This window comes from Pollachius pollachius (genome assembly GCF_949987615.1).
Source record: "Pollachius pollachius genome assembly, chromosome: 14".
NCBI classification, from domain to species: domain Eukaryota; kingdom Metazoa; phylum Chordata; class Actinopteri; order Gadiformes; family Gadidae; genus Pollachius; species Pollachius pollachius.
Window position 1 is genome coordinate 14,807,450 of NC_136947.1, and position 24,000 is coordinate 14,831,449.

At 48.5% G+C, this 24,000-nt stretch overlaps 1 protein-coding gene across 11 annotated transcripts in view; it reads right to left on the reverse strand.

The window, feature by feature from the left end:
* Nucleotides 1-24,000, reverse strand: part of dlg1b (discs large MAGUK scaffold protein 1b) — a 65,259-nt gene that overhangs the window by 34,180 nt on the left and 7,079 nt on the right. For 8 of the 11 annotated variants that reach the window (XM_079750974.1, XM_079750972.1, XM_079750967.1 and 5 more), the window contains exons 3-5: nucleotides 20,465-20,628; nucleotides 18,468-18,533; nucleotides 1-74 (exon numbers count right to left, since the gene is read on the reverse strand). The exon at nucleotides 1-74 is cut by the window's left edge and continues 91 nt beyond it. In XM_079750974.1, the coding sequence (XP_079607100.1) occupies nucleotides 1-74; nucleotides 18,468-18,533; nucleotides 20,465-20,628 (304 nt within the window). The remainder of the gene's footprint in view (nucleotides 75-18,467; nucleotides 18,534-20,464; nucleotides 20,629-24,000) is intronic. The other 3 variants (XM_079750965.1, XM_079750973.1, XM_079750971.1) reach the window with 1 other exon arrangement.

Consider the following 24,000-nt stretch of genomic DNA (forward strand, 5'->3'; position numbering starts at 1 on the left):
CCCGGGGCCTCGTCCATGAGCTGGGGAGACCCGGGCTCCTGAGGGGACGTATCCTCATCGTGGTGCCGGTACTTCTGCAGGACGGCGCACACACACACACACACACACACACACACACACACAGGGATACACTCAGTACAGGGACTCATAGCCTAGCAAACGGCTAGCAGAATGGAAGCTAGTATAGCACTGCACAAGCTGGCTAGCATCAACAGTGCAATGTGGCTAAACACCGCAATAGCCTAACAACAGACTAGCTGAACACAGAGTTACTATTACATAACATTAGCTGAGCACCAGGGTAGCATAACACAAGACTAGCTGGACCCCAGATTAGCATAACACCAGCCTAGCGGAAAACCAGGCTAGCATAACACCAGACTAGCATGACACCAGGCTAGCTGGACACCAGGCTAGCATAACACAAGGATAGCATAACACCAGGCTAGCATGACATCATTCTAGCATGACACCAGGCTAGCATAACACAAGGCTAGCCTAACACAAGGCTAGCATAACACAAGGCAAGCATAACACCAGGCTAACATAACAGCAGTCTAGCAAAGCAGCAGAATAGCATAAGGGCAGACTAGCTTGACACAAGGATAGCATAACACCAGGAAACCATAACAGCAGAATAGCATAGGGGCAGACAAGCATAACACCAGACTAGCTGGACACCAGGATAGCATAAAACAAGGCTAGCTGGACACAAGGATAGCATAACCCTCGGTTCTAATGGGCTTAGGTTCTAAAGAGCAGAGGTTCTAATTAGCAGAGGTTCTTCAGAGAAGATGTTCTAATAAGCATAGGTTCTAAAGAGAAGAGATTCTTATGAGCAGAGGTTCTAAGGAGCAGAGGTTATAAGGAGCAGAGGTTCTAAGGAGCAGATGTTCTGAGCAGCAGATGTTCTCAAGAGCAGCGGTTCTGAGGAGATGTTCAAAGGAGCAGATGTTCTGAAGAGCAGATATGCTAACAAGCAGAGTTTATATTAAGAGACTCTAAAGAGAGAAAAAACATCTAACTAGAGCATTGATTGTAACAGAAACACTCAAAAAATGTTGCATTGTTTTTGGCAGAGATGTCGGTTGATTCAGATAGAACTCTGACTGTGACAGAGGCCCCTATCTGTGAGACCCCAGTACAGTGCTGGTCTGTGGAGCAGGACACCCAGGCTGCTGTGGCCTGGAGCCCAGCTGCAGTTTCCAAGGCAACAGTGTGATAGTACTGGCTGAAAGCCTGCCCCCCAAGTTCAAGGAAGGTAGATCCACCTTGACAGCTCTACAAGCTGATTGGCGGCGAATGTGTGTGATTGACAACTGTATCACAACCTTTGATGTTCAGAAAAACCCTAAATAAAACTAACTAATCTTGGCAACTATTTGGTATAGCCCTGTATTTATCATAAAATGGACTGCAATATTTAATATTATTAATAGTAAGCGTAGTCGTACTTCCACCGCATTTTAGATGTTTTGTGGGATCGTCCACTTGTGTTGTATGACCTCAAAATGTCCTTCTTTCCCAATAGAGATTTCGATCTCAATGAGACGTTCTGATAAAATACATTTTCAATAAAAAAATGTAACAATAAATTAAACAACACATGGCAGGTCATGAGGAAAAGGGGGAGTCGTCTCCTAGCAACCACCCAGTTTAAGTTCTGGTACCTTCCTGATCTCAAATGAAACGTAACCAATATCCATTTCATTCAAACACCCAACTTTCTGTCATTTTTCATGTGAAAAAAACAATCATAACAGTCCAAAACTCCCTTTACAGAGCGGTTCAGCTGCTTATACACAATACAGAGACTCAGATTCCTGTTACTGCGCCCAGACCAACAATGAGGTCAATTCCTGTTCTCTAAGATGACAACAATGGTCTCCTTTTTTTAGAATCAATCCAGGTCACTTTCAGACCACAGTACTCTCTAGCAAACCCTTCCTGCTAATCACATGCACAGAAACACACACACACAAACAAAAGCCTAAATACACACTGAAGCGCGCACACACGTGCACTAGTACACATACACGCACGTGACTGGATTGTTCACTAATACACCAGGGTGTATACACCAGGGTGTATTAGTGAACACTAATACACCAGGGTGTATTAGTGAACAGGTAATACGTGAACCCAAGCATCTGTCTGCCGGTCTTGGAGCAGTAGCAACAGCAGTAATCATCAGTAATTCCAAGACCATGATGAACACTCTGTACCACGTCTGGTTTAATTATTATACAAGGAGATTAACCCATCACGATAACGTGAGATGCTCGAGAATGATCTGTAAACACAGCCTCACGCCGGGGTACACCAACTCCGGGATTCTACATCGATCATGTTACTGATGCATTACTTAACAGATATACAAGTATCAGATGGCTTTGAACATTACATACTGAGGAAACGTAGTAATGCAGTTCTTCTGCATTACTTCCTCCCCATTGGACTTCAGCTATTGAACCACCGTGTAGGGGACTAAGGCTTTAGAACCACGGTGTAGGGGACTAAGGCTTTAGAACCACAGTGTAGGGGACTAAGGCTTTAGAACCACCGTGTAGGGGACTAAGGCTATGCAACCACCTTGTAGGGGACTAAGGCTTTAGAACCACCTTGTAGGGGACCAAGGCTTTAGAACCACCTTGTAGGGGACTAAGGCTATGGAACCACCGTGTAGGGGACTAAGGCTTTAGAACCACCGTGTAGGGGACTAAGGCTATGGAACCACCATGTAGGGGACTAAGGCTATGGAACCACCATGTAGGGGACTAAGGCTATGGAACCACCGTGTAGGGGACTAAGGCTATGGAACCACCTTGTAGGGGACTAAGGCTTTAGAACCACCGTGTAGGGGACTAAGGCTATGGAACCACAGTGTAGGGGACTAAGGCTTTAGAACCACCGTGTAGGGGACTAAGGCTATGGAACCACCTTGTAGGGGACTAAGGCTATGGAACCACAGTGTAGGGGACTACACTGTGTGATAGAGATGGATGGATATTGTGATAGAGCTATATTAGTGATAGAGATGGAGAAGAGATAGAGAGGGGATAATGGGGGAGAGAGTGAGAAACAGAATGAGAGAGCTATAAATAGAGATGGGACCGAAGAGATAGAACGCTAGAGAGATGGAATGACAGAGAGATGGAGGGAGTTAAAATGAGCAAGAGACAGAGAGGAGACATTCAGAGAGAGAAAGAGAGGGAGAAAGAGAAATGGAGTGATCAAGGGATAGAATAGGAAGTGGGAGTTTTCTGGCAGATGGTGTATTTGCCTCTCGGTGGTGCTTCCGGTTCCTCATCCTCCTCCTCCTCCTCCTCCCCCTCCCCCTCACCACCACCCCACTCTGAGAACGCTAGCTGCCAGCCGCTCAGAGCCTAGCTCTCTCCTCACGAGCAACGCTAATAATAGCCTCACACAGGAACCAGGAGGGGAGGGAGGAGGAGGAGGAGGTGGAGGAGGTGGAGGAGGTGGGGTTGTGCACAAGGATTAGGATGAGGAGGAGAGGAAGAGTTAAGGACAGAGAACACAGAAGAGAATGGTTGGTGTGTGTGCATGTGTGTTACAGTCCTGAATTCAGAGCAATCAGGCTAACAGCTGCCTGCCTACTGCCCCACTTCTCTTTAAAAACAGGTCCTCTTGAGCCGTCACCAACACTCTTCACCTCAGAATACCTTGTATATTGATGCTTGGCCATCAACTGCACGGCCGTAAGCCCAGAAGCGCAGCTGGGGTCAAGACTGAATTACCAGCCTTGATGCAGCCTTCTCACAGCCTTCTACTGAGTCCTTAAATCCCACAGATTAAACTACGAACAGTAGTCCCTGATCCGCCCAGAGGTTGGCAGTACAGCACTGATCCAAGAAGAATCTCTTGGCAAAAGGTCAGGGGGTCAAGATGTCCTACCCTCTGGTGCGGATCTCGCTGCCCATTCATTGGTCCACCACAATCAGGCCAACTTGGAGACGGTCTTGAAATGGAGGTGTCCATTATGTTTAAACGTAGCATGATTGCAAATATAAGTCTGGATTTCGCCGTAATGTGAAAAAGGACGTATTCATAACAATAACTTTGATGTGTAATTTACTGAATATTTTATACATTTGATATGACTCTGCTAATACTGACAAGAGTTCATTACAGTTTTTAGTTCTCAGGAATAGAAAATGTAGTTCTCAGGCGAGATATTCTTAAACCACCAAAATATGTTTGATGCCATTTCTCTGGTTGTAAATACTCAGTTCCTGGTAGTCACCATCACAGACTACACCATCGCCCCCCCAGCGCTTACCGCTAATTATAGCCACACGTGAGTAGAGAAGAACCAGCTAGATAGCTTCCCACACATATAACGTCACTATAGTGTCATACACTTCATAGGCAGGGTGTATGATGTTGAGAAGAGCTTTCAAAGGCAAGCGCACGGATTGAGTTTACATCTTTGAGGCTGTTCTCCACATCTTAAACGCGGGGGATGGAAACTGTAAAAAGCAGCACACAAGACTATTCATTCTCATTAAAAGGGGACTAATAAAAATACAGTTTTATGTGAGTGTTTGGACAGGAGGAGGTTCGTTTCAGGTCCACATCTGTTACCGTTTGCCAGGGTATATTACAAGAAGTTCTCTGTAAACTTGAGGTTTTTGAGGCAAACAACGTTTAACAGTTCTGCTTGTATCGTCGTTAACTCTGGCTAATATAGAAGAGGAAGCCAGCCCACATCAGGGGGCCAACACAAGAGAACCATTAAATGCAATGGTATAACAACATAAAGCCTTACTTGTAGTAACCGTGAACCAAAATTTACGCAATAAAGGCCCTCATGCATGGTTCATATGGCAACCACAGCATCCTGTGTCCACAGAATGGTTATAGCAAAAAGAGACTTTAAAGGTGACATATTATACCACCAGGTGTGAGTGTGATTTTGAAAATCTGCCTCTTCTGACATTATAAGTGGGCGTATCCACATAGATGTAGGACGAATAGATGAGCAACGTTTGCTACAGTCCACTGATTAGGCTGGTAGACTGTTCTACCAAGCACACATCTGACATTTAACGCAGATCAGCAGGCTAGCATAATTCAGGTGGCTAAAGCATACCACAGAGCTTACACAGATCGGAATTGTGCTAGCCTCACTGACATAGGGTATATGCATAGCAGAGCACAGCTAGCTAGCTCCGCTAAGGAGACTAGCACAGTTCAGGAAGCTAGCACAGGTCATAATCTAGCATTGGTCAGTGAAGCTAGCACAGCTGAGGAGGCTAGCATAGGTCATAAGACTAGCATAGGTCAGTGAAGCTGGCACAGCTGATGAAGCTAGCACCTGTAAGTGAAACTACCACAGGTTAGAGGTCAGCTAAGGAGAGAGACTGAAATAGTCACAGATGCTGACAGATGCTGAGGTTCAGGAAAGCATCCGTGTGTAAACACGATGAGTCAGGAGTTATTCGTGTCAGTGAGTCAGCCAGAGGTCTTTCTATTGGTCATGCAGACCCAGGCGGCGGGATGTCATCGAACCACAAGCTTTATCCATTTTAAAAATCCACTTTGATACCAGAGATATAAACCGTCGCCCATCGCTAATTTCATTGTGTTGTGTTGCAGCTCTGGCTACCCTGTGAAGGGCTTCCCCTCAGAAACACACACTAGCGCGCACACCCGTGCTCATACACCCACTAGCCAATAACACACCCACAATTCACACCGGGCCTTCACATTGGCCCAAGCCAAAATGATGGACATGTCAGTGGACCAATATAGACACAGCAGGATTATGAAACAGCGACAGCACCGCTGACAAATAGCTGGTGGGGGATTTTCTCACCACGGCGCTTACAAAACACCTTGACAAAAAGATCAGCAGAACGACACAACACCCTCTCTGTAGATCTCATACCTTTCTCTCCGAGGAGCGTATGTGGCACTGGGAGATTATTATTCAGAAATGTAGGTGAAGAAAGACTACACCTAGTACCACGCCACCCAGGGAACCAGCAGTGAAACACCTATTGCTTCTGGTCCAGTCAGGATACCACCCCTATCACACCCTACTACAGCTACTCCCCGTCTACCAGACAGGGGACCTACCTGCCGGATCACCTGCCTTCCCATCCATCCACATACATGTCTGTCACCTTCTCTTCCATCCACATACATGTCTGTCACCTTCTCTTCCATCCACATACATGTCTGTCACCTTCTCTTCCATCCACATACATGTCTGTCACCTTCTCGTCCTTCCAAATACATGTCTAACTACCTGTCCCCTCACCTACTCAGCAGGCTCTCTGTCCGTCTACCGGTCTCTCAGCCTACCTCTCTACCCACCGCCCCACCAGTCTCTCCGTCTACCTGTCTCTCAGCCTACCTCGCTACCCACCGGTCTCTCCGTCTACCTGTCTCTCAGCCTACCTCGCTACCCACCGGTCTCTCCGTCCACCTGTCTCTCAGCCTACCTCGCTACCCACCGGTCTCTCCGTCTACCTGTCTCTCAGCCTACCTCGCTACCCACCGGTCTCTCCGTCCACCTGTCTCTCAGCCTACCTCGCTACCCACCGGTCTCTCCGTCCACCTGTCTCTCAGCCTACCTCGCTACCCACCGGTCTCTCCGTCCACCTGTCTCTCAGCCTACCTCGCTACCCACCGGTCTCTCCGTCCACCTGTCTCTCAGCCTACCTCGCTACCCACCGGTCTCTCCGTCCACCTGTCTCTCAGCCTACCTCGCTACCCACCGGTCTCTCCGTCCACCTGTCTCTCAGCCTACCTCGCTATCCACCGGTCTCTCCGTCCACCTGTCTCTCAGCCTACCTCGCTACCCACCGGTCTCTCCGTCCACCTGTCTCTCAGCCTACCTCGCTACCCACCGGTCTCTCCGTCCACCTGTCTCTCAGCCTACCTCGCTACCCACCGGTCTCTCCGTCCACCTGTCTCTCATCCTCCCGGCCTGCCCACTCACCTTGCAGCCGAACATTAGTGAGATGGTTCTGTGGGTGCAGGCCAGCTTGCAGTGGCAAGACACCGGAAAGGAGCACTCCACCTTCCTCATGCTGGGGGAGATCTTCTCCATGCACCTTCTCCTCCTCCCGGAGCGCCGGAGGCTCCTGCTCCTCCTTCGGACCACGCCCCCGCCGCCTCCACCAGCAGCACCGCCGCCCCCCTCGCGCCCCTCTTCTCCCCCGCCCACGGCGGCACCACCTGGAGGGGGCTGTGAGTTGGAGCTGCCTGGCCTCACCATCCAGCTTCATTCCCGGGCAGGAGCGCAACTCCTCCGGCAGCGCTGCTCCTCCTCCTTCATCATGCAGCGACTCAATCCACCCACTTCCTCTTCCTCCTCCTCCTCCTCCACCACCTCTACCTGTCCTCCCTCCTCCCGCCCACCTCAATGACTTCCTCTTCGGAGACCTATCAGCCCTCAACCACTCGGCGCCTCTCCCTCTCACTACCTCGGTGCAGCGTCTCTCCCACCCTCTCTCCCTCCGTCTGCGGTCAGTGTGTACCAACACACACACACACACTCACACACACACACACACACACACACACACACACACACACACACACACACACAAGCAGCGAGGGTGGGCCCACTCTTATGTGAGCAACGGGCTGAGCATCTCCCCAGGGGTCTGATTGGTGGCGAGAGAGAGAAGGGGGAGGGGGGGGGGGTGGATGAGAGCGAGAGAGAAGGAGAGAAAGAAAAAGGGAGAGGGAGAGAGAAGGGGCGAGGGAGTGACAGAGGCGGGAGAGAGAGGGGGCGAGAGAGAGAGAGAGAGAGAGAGAGAGAGAGAGAGAGAGAGAGAAAGTTGGAGGCAAAAGAGAGACAGAGCGGGGCTGGTCACATGACTCATCCAACAGAACGCAAACAACAAGGGCTCCCGGTGAACCTGACGTAGAATCCAGATGGAAGGGGGGGAGGAAGAGACCGAGAGAGAGCGAGGGAGAGAAAGTGTAAGATGGTCACATGACTCATCTGAGAATAGGCAAGCGACGAGGATGGCAGAGGATGGCAGAGGAGGCGGGCGGCAGTAGTGAGGGGGTGGGGGAGAGAGGGAGAGGGAGGAGGAGGAGGTGATGCTTGGGAGGGGAGGGAGGAGAAGATGTTTGAGAGGGGGTGGAGGAGAAGATGAGGAGAAGATGCTAGGGAGGGAGGGAGTGGAGGAGAGCAGGCTGTGTTGATGGGGAGGTGGGGGAGGACCCTGAGCCCTGAGGAAGAGTGCGATGAAGCACTGCCTTATATAACCAGCATGAGAGAGGGAGAGAGGAGAGAGAACCAGGGGAGGGGAAAGCAGCCAATCAGGCGGCAGTATGGAAGTGGACGACAAGCTCTTTGGAGGACCTTAACTTTGACCTCTCAGTCGTAGAACTGTGCGTGGGTGCGACTGTGTGCCTTGAGAACACACTTTGGTACACTTACTTTCAGGACAAGTTAGCCGTCTAAGAAACAGAGCCTGCTTCCAGGTTGACAGAAAGTGGTCGTCCTACTTTAATCATTTTGGATGCAAAATGCTTCTACAAGCAACATTTCCCATATCAAAACAATGGTTCACACACTACATTAAATCTGAACGTGGGTTTGTGTATATCTCTCTCCCTCTTCCATCACCATCAGTCTCTCGCTCTACCCACTCATCCAGGTCCTCCCTTGTGCCCTAATGGCCGTCTCTCTGACTAAGGCAGTGTGTGTGTGTGTGTGTGGGGGGGGGGGGGGGGGGGGAAGAGAGAGAGAGAGAGAGAGAGAGAGAGAGAGAGAGAGAGAGAGAGAGAGAGAGAGAGAGAGAGAGAGAGAGAGAGAGAGAGAGAGAGAGAGAGAGAGAGAGAGAGAGAGAGAGAGAGAGAGAGCTATGACAAACTGGCAAAGGCAAGGGGCACTATGATTGGATTACTCCTGGATCACTCAAGGCCTTCTGGCCAATAGGAGCCGAGTGTTCCTGACCTGACGGTTCTAATCATAAGGGAGGGGGGTAGAGAACGCTAGGGAGAGAGCCATGGAGAGGCCAGCATATAAAGCGTCAATTAAATAACAAAACTCAACACAGGATCTAAAGTTTGGACAACTTAGCATCCCGTTGGGCTGTTTATACACACACACCCACACACACACGACTAAACATGGGCAATTCTACAGTACATACTGACACGAACATGTACAGGCCCAACATAACCTCTAGCAGACTGACATACTACAACGGTACTGAAATAGTACCACAGTACTAACACACAAATAGAACAGTACAGGACTCTCAGCTAGCACCCTAACATAGTATCACACTGTACTTACATAGCACCAGCGTACTAACTGACACACACATACACAGTACAGGGCTAACAGATTCGCTAGCATCCTAACAAAGTACTACAGTGCATACTGTTAGACAGAGCACACAGGGACAACAGCGAAAACTAGGATCATCAAATTGTGTTCAGCAAACATGCAACACCCCCTAGTGGTCAATAATAGACATAGAAAGGCAGAGAGACCAGGTGAGGGCAGGAGGATTTAGACATCACCATTTGAGGACTCAAAATACGGCACCCCTGAAAGTAGGAAATGTGTCTTGTAATTTCAGACAACACTACAATGAACCAGAAACCTTAGGTAGTCCACTCAATATCCACGTTATGCGTCATTAAAATTGAGTAAAAGAGTTATTAAAGATTTTTGGATAACCATTATGAAAAGTGTGATAGGGAGCAGATGCTTGATATGTATGCTGACTGTGTGTCGGATCTACCATACGTTTATGAAATATCACCTAAAAACTTAAATAGGTTATTCTTGAGTAGTTCATTTTTGACTTCATGGAGCCAGGAACATCCAAAATATAGTCAATTTTACTGTTATACAACTTACAAACTAGTCCAGGAAAGGATAACCTCCGTCAGATTACTTTGGAAATCGATCTGCCGACTACCAGATCCCACCAGTAGGGGGCAGCAGAACACGAGGGGATCAGGAAAGCGTCTCTTTTCCCTCTCCCAAAGACACCCACCACTGCCCATGGGCAGGAATTAAACATTTAGATCCCTTCAGAGATATCATTAATTTAGATATAGATTTACATTTAAGAACCGCACCGGCCAGGTTTCTCTGTGGTACGCAGCTCAGACGCTGGATAGCCTCCCCCATGTTCACCACTTTTAGAGAGAGCTGTGGGTGGAGACTTCAGGGGATGAATGAATATGAATACTATTTGAATTAAAACACACATACCAGCGACACGGAGCCTGGGATATCTGGCTTAAAGGAGCACTGCTCTACGTGCTGTTTTATGGTTCTAGAAGTTATTTCACTCCTGATAGAACCTGCAACACCGGTTTACATCGCCAGGGTCACCGATAGGGTTTGGTCCAGATTAAGGGTGCTGTCTGAGACTGATCATTACAGGAGCAACAGGGAACATACTGGGGGGATGGGGTGGAATCGGCCAGGGGGATCGTTTCATAAAAGCCTGAGAGACTTTCCCTCGCTGCTTCTGGAAGAACGGAGATAAAGTCTGTTCACAGTCGTTCACAGCTATCTGACACATTACTAACCTTCTGGACAGATTTAACTAAATACATACGATTATGTTTGCCCACAGAGGTCAAATTACAAAGCACGGCGGTGTGGCTTTGAAGCACAGCCGCCGGAGCTGAAGCTCTTATCAGAGGGTCTGCCCCTGTGAGGGTCCGTCTCTCCAGTAAATCTGGGAGGAACAGTAAAATCTCTGGCGTTTCCGGTCCTCTGATGTGAGCTACCCTCCACCAGCCCTCCTTCCCTCGGGCTCCGAGCCAACATGCCTCTCCCTGGCTGTCTGAGTGACACTCCAACCTACTGCTCATAGGTCAGTAGGTCTAGTGGTGGAGTCCAAGCCCAACGGTTTCTTGGTACGAGCCTCAGCAGCCTGCTGTACCTTACCGACTCCTTTCACGGTGGTCACATTTTTTTCTTGTTGTTGACGATCTGGTTGAATATGCACCTCAACCCAAACAAATTCCTGTTTTTCTTGTTTTCTGGGTTATACTAGTTGTCAGGTTTCCTTATTCTCCATTTATCGTTGGACAAGAGGCTACGATTGCTGGCTCAAACCCCACTTCCGCCTTCCTCAAGGGTCCTTGTTCAACACACCAAACACCAATTGCTAGGTGGTGGTGGCCTGGAGGTCGATGTGAGAAGCTAATTGTCAAGCGATTCATGCAGCCCCAGAGGGTAGCATAGCCCTGAAACACAGTAAAGCTACCTTGAGAAACCTTTCATACTGTAGTCCAAACTCACCATATATGCCCCAGCAGATCCTGACTGCTAGCATAATAATGATTACTGCTCTGCCACCAACGGGGAGCATTACTCATGTGTTCTGTGACTCAGGGCTTCCAGCAGACTGTTCTGTTTAAGAAAATGTTCACGTCTCGTTTGGCCAGCAGTGAGGCAAGCTCACACAGTTGATGAAGTCGTTTGATTTAATTACCGGTATCGGAAATCCACTCGTCAGCCTGCAACCATTAACCTGGCTAATGTGTACAGCTGTGAAACCAAAGGGAAAACATGTGGAGGCAATACACAGCTGGGCCGCCGTGCGGAGAGACTGAAGGCCATGTACTGTATGTGTGGAATTACTGGAAGGGGAGAGAGAGAGAGAGAGAGAGAGAGTGATAGGGAGAGGGAGAGAAGGCGAGAGGGAGACAGAAAGGAGAAAAAAACAATGGATAGAAAGAAACTGAGAAGACAGAGGAGAAAAAGGAACAGGACTAAGACAGGCCAAGACAAAGTTGCTGATGCTTACAAAAAAAGAGAGAAAGATGCAGAGAGGGCAAAAGAGAATAATTTTACCCTGTTTAGGAAAACTATTCTCGTAGACCAAAAACCATCTGCAGTTCCACGTCACGTGTAGATGGCTGGACAAATCTGTCGGGGGAGGGCGAGTCAGACGAGTATGACATGAGCAGGCTATGGTGTGGGAAGTGTTTGAGGTAGGAGGCGGTAGTCAACCCTATGTCATAGAATGGGTTATGACGTAGGTGTGCTGAGTAGGAGGCTGTTGAGCAGCAGGGCACTGAGGTGGGAGGGCTGCATGAAGTAGAACTCTGTATGCATGCAGTAGATCAAGTGGTCATTGCCTAGTAGTATCACATAGAGCTGGGTTTATCAACTGGTGGCTCGCGACCCAAAAGTGGGAAGCAGACAAGTTCTGAATAGGTAGCTGATTGTGTGATCCAAAATAAATAATTATCTTCATTATTTATTTTTCTACTTCTACTTAAAAAAAATTATTGCTAGAGTTATCTGCGTTGAATGCAGGGATGAATATATTTGTTGATTTATGTTTAAAAAAGGTCATGATGACATCTGTGTTTAGTAGCCCATTTTTCTGGATTAAATGTGATTGTTTTGAATGATATAAAGACCAGACCAGTCGAGAACAACTGACAAAAAGCTAAATGGTAAGGTGGACTGAATTATAAGTCACGTTTCTGACCTTGGCCACTTGCAGCTCTCCACAGTGAATGCCCGATTCAACAATTAACCCACGCTTTCAGCCATTCATACGCGCATTCACCCACCGACGAGTGTGTCAGCCACGCAAGGCAACAGCCAGCTTATCATGAGCAGTAAAGGTTAGGTGTCTTGCTCATAGACAACTCGACACAGAAACCTTCTGGTTACCAGAGGAACCGCTCTATCTCCTGAGCCACTGCTGCTCGTAGTGAGGGAGACAGCATCACACAGGATGGGACGACTGTTCTGATCCAGAGGGTATTACATGTAGCAGAGGTGTTGGGTAGGCATGGTACCGGCTGAGGTGGGGGTCACATAGAACAAGTATCCCACCGGAAGAAGAAATGTTACAGAATGGTAGCCCGTGTTTTAAACAGGACTGATAGGAAAATTTGCTGAAATACTACATCATCGCAGCAGAAACGACCACATGACCCCTCCCGGAAACCAAGCGCTCCTTCCGACCCTGTGGATCAAACTCTTGCCTGGTCTTTACTTCTATCCCGTCTCCCCGTCATCCGGTACGGCCCAACATGGGAATACCCGCTAGAGCCAAACACAGCAGGCTGCAGCAGCCCTGTCGCTCCAGCAGGCTTGACAGCTCAGTTTAATATGCAGAAGAACACAAACAACAAGAGGATACGCCTTCACCTTGAATACAAATATCTCCCAGGGCAGCATGAAGAGAGAGAGAGAGGGAGCCTGACAGAAAGCCTGGTTCATGTGGAACAGGGGAGGTCAGCAGTTCTACTAGATGTCAGCCGAACCCCGACGCCTGAGCTTCCAATCTCGCTCATCCAACAAAATGACCGCAAACCAAACAATACACAGCAGCATTATTGGACGAGACTCAGATTTTAGTTGACCCAACTATTGTTGATAAACGGGTTATAAAAGTGGGTTATGTTGGGCAGGACCCAACCTGGGCGGGCCGGATCGTGGAGAGGCTAGGTTTGGGAAAGAGGTGCGTTGATTCCACCGATTCAGCCTGCCTACCTGTAAGCTTCCTGGAGGGAGATGATCACCCCTGAGTCGTTCTTTATTACCACACATCGCTCTAGACAAAAGCATACACTTAAGGGCTGAAGAATAAGTAGAAGTACGTTGGAAGAGCGTGCCGAGAAGAGAAAATAGGAGGTTTTCACCTCCTTCATAAGGTAGAAGCCATATTCAACATCAAACATCAAACACACCGATTAACCAGAGGATAAACACAGAGGCAACATCCCCCCACCCACATCCCAGTATTAAAGACGCAGATCTGTAGGTGGCTGAGTGGGAGACCTCACACCCCACGGTGTGTGTGAGTGCTTCAGAAAGCGTTTAAGAGCTGTGTTGTTATGACGCAGGCACGGTTTTGGTTGTTTTTGTTACCAGTCATGATGAAAAATTGAGTGCCGAGGTGTATGAACAGTTAGTGTAGTTAGGGGATTGCGAGCTTGTTCATACATCCATGGTTCTTATTCTACAGACCTTTCTAATCAGAACAAGGCATTTAATTGTAGTCAATGAAGACAAACTGTCTGGAACGGCAGCGCCCCTGACTGGTTACTTGAGTATTGTGACACAGATTCGGGAAATATTCTAATAGATAAATTACAAGATGTTTTGGGAAGCTTAAAGTGGTTTAATATTAGTAAATTATATTATTAAAAGAATTGTGTAATATGTATGGCGGTCTTCCACAATTCCTATCTCGGTAGAAATGCTTTCTCAGAGTTTAATTTTTTAATCAATTAAAAGCTTCTAACAGACTAGAACGACTAGCAAGTGCACCAACGATTAGAAGACTGATAGTGAATATCCCTTATTTCGACCAGTGAACAGTATTTAGCAATGTTACATTCGGATATTATACAAGCTACAGTAGTTAACAGTATCACTACCCTGATCTCACATCAGCTAACCATAGCTGGCTGATTCCATGGTGTCATTAGCTATTAGCCGCACCAACCTGATCTCAGACCAGGGAACAGTGGTTACCTGCCTTACCCAACCCAATTTCAGACCAAGTAACATCAGCTATGGGCCTCCCCCAAACTGATCCTAGACCAGGGCACAGCCTCAGTAACCACTAATGATACTCCCCTGTCAGCCGTTCTGCTGCATTGTGCAGAGGTAGCCTTCCAAGACAAGCTCCATTGCCGGCCGTTTCCTGGCTGTCTTTGAAATGCATGAAATGCACCACAGCGCTCAATTATTCAAGACGCTGCAGCTGCAGATTAGACATCTAGGTTAGTGTTAGCCTTAACCTTCACCACCTCCCTGTAAACAGGATCCAGAACAATCTGCAGCTTAGACACCCAACATCTAGGTTACTGTTAGCCTTCACCTTCACCACCTCCCTGTAACCACGATCCAGAACAATATCCTTCCATTAGCTAATGATGGATAATTTTATCAATTTTGAATATATAAAAATAAAACGAAACCCTCCCTTGGTGGAACCTACAACTCCCAGGTAAAATCACCAAACTGTAAAACTGGTGGTTCTAGGCAGTTCCCTTCCCAGTGTCCACCAGTTGAAGACTGTGGCTTGTTCCCTCTCACTCACTTATTCTCCTCACCTCTTCAGCTTTTATCCATTCCCCTCCTTCCCTTCCTCTCTCCATGACTACCTGGAGACTGGCTCAAACACGTAGGCATGCTGGGGGGAATAGAATAACAAAGGGAAGCGCACAAAGTGTGGTCAGAGAACCCACTGATGCCTACTACCTGGTGGGTGCATCTTACGTATACACTACCTATTAGCTGGTGTCAGATCAGGCTAGTGATGCTACTTACTACGGTTAGCTTATGTAATATCAGTAGAGTAACATTGCTAACTACTGCTACTGCATATTGTGCGCTGTGCTTCTCTCTGTGTGTGTGTGTGTGTGTGTGTGTGTGTGTGTGTGTGTGTGTGTGTGTGTGTGTGTGTGTGTGTGTGTGTGTGTGTGTCGTCAGGTCCACCATGTCCTAGTGACACAATTACAAAGTGTGAAGACAAATATATTTACGTTGATCCAACTTTCATAACAAACAAGATATAGATCATTAATAGTACAAAAAAACGAAGGATTATGGATAACTCATATTATTCAGTTTGTGTACCAATTAAATCTGAAACATCGGCCCGTCTCAAGATAGTTGAAATACACTTCAATTAGAATACCACCAGTTCAACCATTTAGTAGGCTACAAAGCAACAACCAGCTTGTTGGAAAATCATAATCAAGGTGGACACGAAATATATCCAAACGGCCAATCAAAAATCGCTGATTCCTAGCCATTACACGGCTCAACCACAAAAGTTGTTCCGCTAATTATATAAGTTGGACCCGGGCGCGCGGCTCTCGACGCCAGATAAGTTGAGGCGGGAAGGATCTACTAAGCGGAACCGCGCGGGCTCGCGTTGAGAGCTCGCGTTGAGAGCTCCATCCATTTGTTGAATGACACGTGCCCTTAATGACATCATTGCAAATAGGACAGCGCGATTAAGTGAGATGGAAAAATCTAACTTCAATAAGAAATCAAAAAACTAAAAGCTCAACACAAATGAGGATATTTTTTTTTAAGTTATAGATGTAAATAGTGAGGCTCGTCAAGTCTGCTAGTAAACGGCTAATATACACTCCAGAGTTGTACTTAACCGAAGATAGTAAGAGAAAACAGTCGAAAGCGAGTTCTCACCAACATGACAGAAGTATCAACTACCACGACAGAACAAAAGTGGTTCATTCACATCGACAGCCCAGCTAAAGGCTAATTAACAGTCCCAGTGAAACCCTTCGAGTTTTCCGGTCATACCTTGGTTGTGACAATGCATATGCAATCCATCCTGAAGCATCGGGAGGGAGCCCCGCAATTATCAGCATCTCGCGCCTTTCCTCCGCTGTGCTGTGTGCAGGACGGGGGCAGTCTAGCTCTCTCTCTCTCTCGCCCTCTCTCCCCTCGGTCTCTCTCGCTTTTTCTCCACACACACACGCACGCACGCACACTTTTTCTGAGGGAAAAGTGCTTGGACACCGGAAAGACTCGTCATTTTTGCTAGCGTAATTGGCCGTATCCTGAATGTAACGGACTCGCGTGGAGATTCATCAGGTGAGGTGCCACGCGACTTCCAAACTAGCGTCGCGGGGAGCCTACGGCCAGAACGGGTTAAACCCCCTTCATACCCGGGATGCTTCGCTACCATGTGGATTTACTCTGGGCTTAAAAACTTTCCGTCACTGACCACAAATCGACTGCAATAAGCATTTTAAACCTGGGTTTTGAAATGTGTCGCCCCGAGGTTTGGAACATGACCGAGGTCCGGGTTATTCGGAAAAGCGGTTCATAATTACTACCCTCTTTATACACACATTATTATAAACATAATGTGATTTTCCACGATCGGTTTGAGTCAAATAACACCACCTCGGGCTACAGCAGCCGTGCAAATTGCTCCTTCCTAATTATAAAGTACAGTACTTCGGTGTTTATACCGTTAGATGTCGGCTGGAGACCAATAGCGGCTAGATTAGCAGCAGCTAATGCACCATGCTCTACTGTTCATCACATTGGCGAGCTGATGCTAAGCAGAGGAGGAGAAGAGTGGATGACGCCTCTGTGTGTGCGTGTGCGTGTGAGGGGAAGATATGCCAGTGACCGATCATAGAAGCTGTTTGCTGCCTGCCTCCCACACACACACACACACACACACACACACACACACACACACACCACGCAACCATCATCATCACCACAACCACTTCATACGTCAGCCAACCGGCCTGCTGGTCTGGGGGATGGAGTGCATGTTGGGATGAATGCGTGTGTGGTGGGTTGAGTGTGTGCATTTGCATCTGATTATGGTTGGGAGTGTATGAATGTTGTCGTGATTGTGTTTGGGTCATTGAATGATGATACTCTTGAGTGGGAGATACACATTTGACCATTTTTATTTTACAAATGATGACACACACACACACACACACACACACACGAAAACTAAACACACATTAAGATGTTACATTTTAAACATGAAATCGAACACATACAGTGACAGAGCGAGAGAGACAAAGAAAGAAATAGATCAAGAGAGAGAGAGAGAGAGAGAGAGAGAGAGAGAGAGAGAGAGAGAGAGAGAGAGAGAGAGAGAGACAGAGAGAGACAGAGAGAGAGAGAGAGAGGACAGACTGGTCGAGGCCAGGACACTTAGATTGGAGAACTCGTGTATCACTCAAGTCATTTTGACCAATCGGGGAGAGAGAGACAAAGGTTCATTGACCACACAGATGACATCACCGCCAGCGCCGCCGTGTGACCTCACTCACCAGGTGGGCGGGGCTCCGCGGGCTGCACCATGCGGCGCGGCGCACCGCCCCCTGCCGTGCCGCGCCGCTGGAGCTGAACAACAAATTAACACCCAGACACAGAACCCCCACACATCCCACAGCCCGGCCAGCACGGGCCGGCCGGAATGAGCCGGAAGTGGACGAATGCGGTTGTTGTTGATGATGGCGGTGGTGATGTCACTGTGCATGCTGCTTGATGTCGTGCAGTGTGCTTGATGGCGGTTGGTACCAAACAATAACACAACACGCACAACTTGACGCAGAAGGGGAGGAACCGAGACGTCCGAAAAACCGGACCGCACGAAAAACGAGCCACCACCGACGGGTCCAGACGGCCAGTACAGCACCTGTCCTGAGACCAGTTCTCCCAGGCCCCTCAGTGCCCCGCTGGGCTGGTTGCTGTGGTTTTGCCAGCCAAACCATTATTCTGGTCCCAGTCTAACGCAGGGGACGTGTACTGGCCGGGACCCGTCAACCAAAACCACAACGACAGAAAATAAAAACATGAACACAATGAACCATGAGCGTTGACCCATGACCTGTGACCCGAGCCCATTCTGTTCCCGGCGGGGATGGCAACGGAATGGAACAATGGACAACACAGCGACGTGAAGACGCCCCCCACCCCACCGCCACCAGTCCCCATCACCAGTACTTACGGGTCCGGACGCGTGGTCTTTACCCTGCGCCAGTGCGTGGAAGATTTCCTGTAGGAGGGCCGAGTCCTACCCGTAGCGTTTTACCAGCCAACCCAACCCGTGGGAGGAGGGGAGGAGGAGGAACGAGGGAGAGGGAGAGACAGAGAGACAGAGAGAGGGGGGGTTGAATTGAATTGAAACAAAGTTCACAGCCGGAACCCGCTTTAGGATGGGTTTGCGGCTGCGTTGGCGGCAGGCAGGCAGAGCCTCCCGCACACGGAAGAGGCCATACAAGCCCTGTCCGTTCCTTCAGGTCCAGTGGATCGAAACCGTCGCACCTCACATCGAAACTCAGTCACGGTAAAATAAGCCCTGTCTGGCAAGCGCTCCTGCCCATAACGATGCTTCACAAACCAGTGTGAAGACCAGTTCTCCGTGCAACATATGCTGTGTCCCCGTTTGGCACTGAGAACAGTGGCTCGGGTGGGGGTGATGTTGGTGGAGGAACAGAATGGGCGGAGACAAGCTGTTCTTTCATCGCACGCTGCCGTTCAGAGCGGTCGCTTGTGTTAGCGACGGCCAGAGAGACAGCAGAGATGTGTTAGAGAGGAGAGCACCGGGACGCTTCTACAGTGAAGCAGGCGAGGAACACCTGCCATGTACACCACACACACACACACAAAGTCATCCCGACACGCACACACACACACACACACACAAAATCGTCCCTTCCCCTACATGCACTCACACACACGTAGTCACACCAACACACAAACCGAAAAAATCAACCCAACATGTATGCGCAATAGCACACAAACAAAAAAAACCATGCCAAGATACGCACGTACAAAAAACACATTAAACCAACCCAACACACATTTAGAATCACATACACACAAACACACAAAAAATGTAGCTGTGGAATGATGAGGTGTATCTGGGAATCCTCCCAATCCCAGCATGCATTGCTGCAGGGGGGCCAACCACCAAGTAAAGCAAATAGAGTTGAATCACCCTCTGTTTAAGGAGGTTCAAAACCAAATAAAAATGAAAACTTTGCAGGTAAAAATCCCCTCACAAAGCCAGGCGTCTGGTCTTAGTGTCTCTGAGCAAGGCAGCAAATCTCTTGGGTCCACCCAAGCTGCGTTAGGATTTGGATACAAGTGGCAGGAAGTGATTATATGAGGACATCATTCAGACCCAAGAAGCCCACACTCTCTCACAAACACACACACACACAGCGTGAGTGAATGAAAGCCGTTGCAGGATGCAATAAGGACGCCATAGCAATTAGCTCTCTAATACTTTTGAAAGAGACAGCCCTGAGGCTATCAAAGCAACATCTGAGAACTACTGCTGAAAGGAAGAGCATAGGGTTGTTCTTTACTACACAAGAGTTTCTGGGGTTGCATGTGTGTCCAGTTGAGTTTTGTTTGGTTTCTTTAACAACCTCCTAGCTTTAAGTTAGCTCTCTAGTGCCTGTGAGAAGCTGTCTGGCGTACCACACCTAGGGGGTGCCAGAGACACCCTGTGGCCTCAGAGAAGAGGGATCTCTTGAGTGTCACCTTCTGACACTGAGACAGTGTCAGAACGTTGAGAAACTAAAAGATGAGATTATCGTCTTTGATCTGACTGCACTGCTACCTTGATAGCACCGTTGGCTGAGAACGGTTCCCCAGCAATACAAGTTTATTACAGTTTACACGATACCCGTTATCCATTTACTCGACAACAATGTTACTAGTCCACACCGCTAACCGACTGTACTACATCAGTTAACTGACAGTTAACAGACACTAGTTAACTGACACTACATAAACAGCTATGTCCATTCATTTTTTTTCCCCACATAAAATCCTAGTTCCCTTGACAACCCGTAACCAATCTCTCAGCGCCAACACAAATGAAAAACCCGGCGACGGAGCCCAGAGCAGGAGCCTCAACAGCTGCCCCGCCACGCGGCAGGGGCCCCTTGTACCTCCAGGACCCCGTCGCCGGCCCGGCGCAGGGAGCCTCACCTCGATGCTGGTGCTGATGCTGGGCAGCGTCTCTGAGGTGCCGGTGGGGCTCTGGAGGCTCGACAGGTCCCACAGGTTGACCGGCGGCAGGGGCTCCCAGCTCCGGGCCGGGTCGGCACATTTCTGGCTGTCCAATAAGGTCACTTCGTAGAACTCCTGGATGTCTGCGGAGAAAGGGCAGAGGTTTGGGGTTGGAAAACTGTGTGTAGAAGCGGGGAGTTCTGCCGGTGTTTTCAGAGGGAGGATACAAAAGATTGGCCTTTTGCTTTAAGTTAAAACATTAAGTGCTGTTGACGATAATTGCAAGAGCTGCCTGGAAAAGGCCTTTATCTTGTTTTTTCAACAGTGGAAAGCGTTTTATAATCATAATAATGATTCGGCACTTAATGCAGCTTTTACAGTGTAGACAGAACTAAGAAATAGTTCTGTGTTGAAGCACAATAGTGTTTAAGATTGAAGCCCAATCACCCAAGGCAAAAAATCTGCCCTTGTGTGTGTGTGTTTAAAGCACATGTGCTTGCTTGGTTAATCTCTGGAACAGAACCAGTGTGTGTGTGTGTGTGTGTGTGTGTGTGTGTGTGTGTGTGTGTGTGTGTGTGTGTGTGTGTGTGTGTGTGTGTGTGTGTGTGTGTGTGTGTGTGTGTGTGTGTGTGTGTGTGTGTCACAGCTGTTAAAATAGTCTTCAGGTTTCAGTTGTGTCAGAAAGTTTCCGTCCCAGCAACAAAAACTGGACCTCCCATCAAGTGTTTGTTTACTACAAACCAAACGTTAAGGAGGTGTCTGTCTCACACACACACACACACACACACACACACACACACACACACACACACACACACACACACACACACACACACACACACACACACACACACACACGACGCAGGAATGTATTCATATGCTCAATCAATACCACGATACATTGCAAAAGTCAGTTGCAAATTTAGATCTGCTTAATCCAAAACAGTATAGGTAGAACTAAACTACACAAAGTCTTGAGCCATAGCTGGTCTAATTAGCTCATCAGCTGGCCCAGGTCAACACCTACATGTGCGTGTGTGTCCACTGTGGCTATTCATTCATTCCTTGGTGCTGCCAATGTGCTTTGAGCAAGGAAGAATCATTGGAGTGCAAGATTTTGCGACAGTTAAAAATATCTTGCAAATATTTATAAATCACAAGCTCATTCACACAGGGATCATACTAAAGACGTTTTTAGTCTCCTTCCTTTGATCTTAGCAAGGCCTCAGATACATTTACAGATCAAGAAACAAGAGATGTGTACATACGTGCATGAGTACGTGTGGGTTAAATTGATGGCTTTTCAACACACGAGTGCAGCGTGCTGACAGGCTGAGATCGAGGTACTGGCAGGAACACTTGACTGGGGGGGGGGGGGGGGGGGGGGACAGAGACCCCACTCCATCCGGTCTGTATAGTGGCCTCTCTTCAACTAAACACAGCGTCCAACCGGCCAAAGAGAAGGCTGCTGGTCTGAGGAGACTTTCCTGTCCCAACTGCAGTCCGGATCCAACCAGTGACCAAAACCTCTGACATGTTCGTGCATTTTCTCCCAATGAATGTCAGTGAATAGTGCCAGCTCACTATGTCCGTATGTAGGCCAACACAGGACCTTTACAGGGTCTTTCAAACCTTAGTAAACATATGCAAAACATGATTGCAAAATGCAGGGGGGTGTCAGAGGTGCATGTCCAGGGGGGGCCTGAGGTGGCCATTCACACCCCCAGGCAAACTTGGTTGGCCATAAAGAGGGCCACCACTACTAAATCTGATAAATAAATACAATCAGGACAGTTTGTAAAACAAAGTATACATTCTCCTCCACTGAACTAGACAGTGCAAACTCTTGAACTCGACCCAAGGCCTGGACCAGCTTCCTGCCCACCGGTCCTTTATTTAGCCCCGTGAAGAGAGGGCTGAGCGGGGCCGACCCACATCGTCCGGGCTTCCTCCAGCCTGGCACACAAGACGTCCTCATAAAGCACCCGATCTTTCCTTCCAGCCCACAGTGGTATTCGTAGAGCGGCTCTACCGCCGGCCCGGCCCCACAAACCCAATCAGCTCGCCAACTTGGTTTCCTGCTTATTTTAAACTGGCCCGAAGCGGCAGGCGGACCTGGAGTTAATAATAGATTTTATTATTAGTTTTACTTTTTATGAAACCTTTACTCAGCCTGTCTCTTGAACATTAAGGATCGTCTTTTTCCGAGGAGGCCCAAATTAAGTGGCTTCATGGATCAAAAACAGAAAGGGTACAGATATAGGACTACTATAACCAGTAGATAGGCTGGTCCGATTCACAGCTGAACAGGTACAGGGTTTGATGCCCAATGTGGCTCCAGGTTAGGCTGCGTGCCTAACCTGGAGCCATCCTTGAGCAAGATGCCATCCAGCCCCTACCTGCTCCCTATTGACACGTTTCTAAAAATCTCTGTTAAGTCACACTGTTAGTGGTTAGGGCTAAATGGGATAGAGGCGTTGAGGTGTTGGTCTCATGATGCAGTGGGGGTTGGGCTGTGATTCGGTTGTGTTTCCGCAGTTTAATGGTCACATATCGACCGTGATGTTGACCAGCCTCGATCAGGTCTCGGCAATGGCCTAAAACAGGAGTTCCCTCATCCCATTTCCCCAGTATTTCCATCCCATAATCTCCTCTCAGCCAATCTGTTTCAGATGACGACTCTTTTCCTGATTCAACCAGACAGGAGCAGAAAAACATTACAATCCCTCTCGGCTGCCCAGGTCTCACACAGACACACACACACACACACACACACACACACACACACACACACACACACACACGGGCACAAGAAAAAGGAAGCAATTTCAATCTCCAAAGCATGGTCATCTCCCTGGCAACCAGGAAGGACCAGCGGACTGATGATGTAACACATGGTGCCTGCCAAAAGGTTTTGGGGAAGGAAACAGAGTCTGGCTTTTAAACTTTTGTGGCAACCACACACACACACACACACACACACACACACACACACACACACACACACCACCACCAAGAAAGCAATACAGACACTGCAGCGCCTATCGGTTAGCATCAATTAACAACAGCACCTATCACCTAGCAACCAGACAGAGCAAGACTATTCGCGTAGCAACCAGAAACTACAGCACCCTCACCCAGCAACAAGACCTAGCAATCAGACACAGCAGCACTCTTCACCCAGCAACCGGATACAGCAGCATCCGTTACTTAGCAACCAGACACAGCAGTTCGAAGAGCTCTTTGTGGCAACTCCAGAACTTAGAACAAAGACGGCTGCTGGGCGAACCACGCCGATCCGGCCGGCGGTGTGAGCTCTCGAGGGACACCTTGACGTTGCTCTGTATTGATTTTCACTCAGACAAGTCACAGCGGAGTAGCGTTACACCGCATGGGGCACACCGCACGCCATAGAGGCCTCCTGGGACGGCTTAATGCAGCTCAGTGCTGGTCCCCCCGTACGGACACTTCCAGACGAACACGACCAGCCTCTGGAAGCCCCGCCGCGAACACAC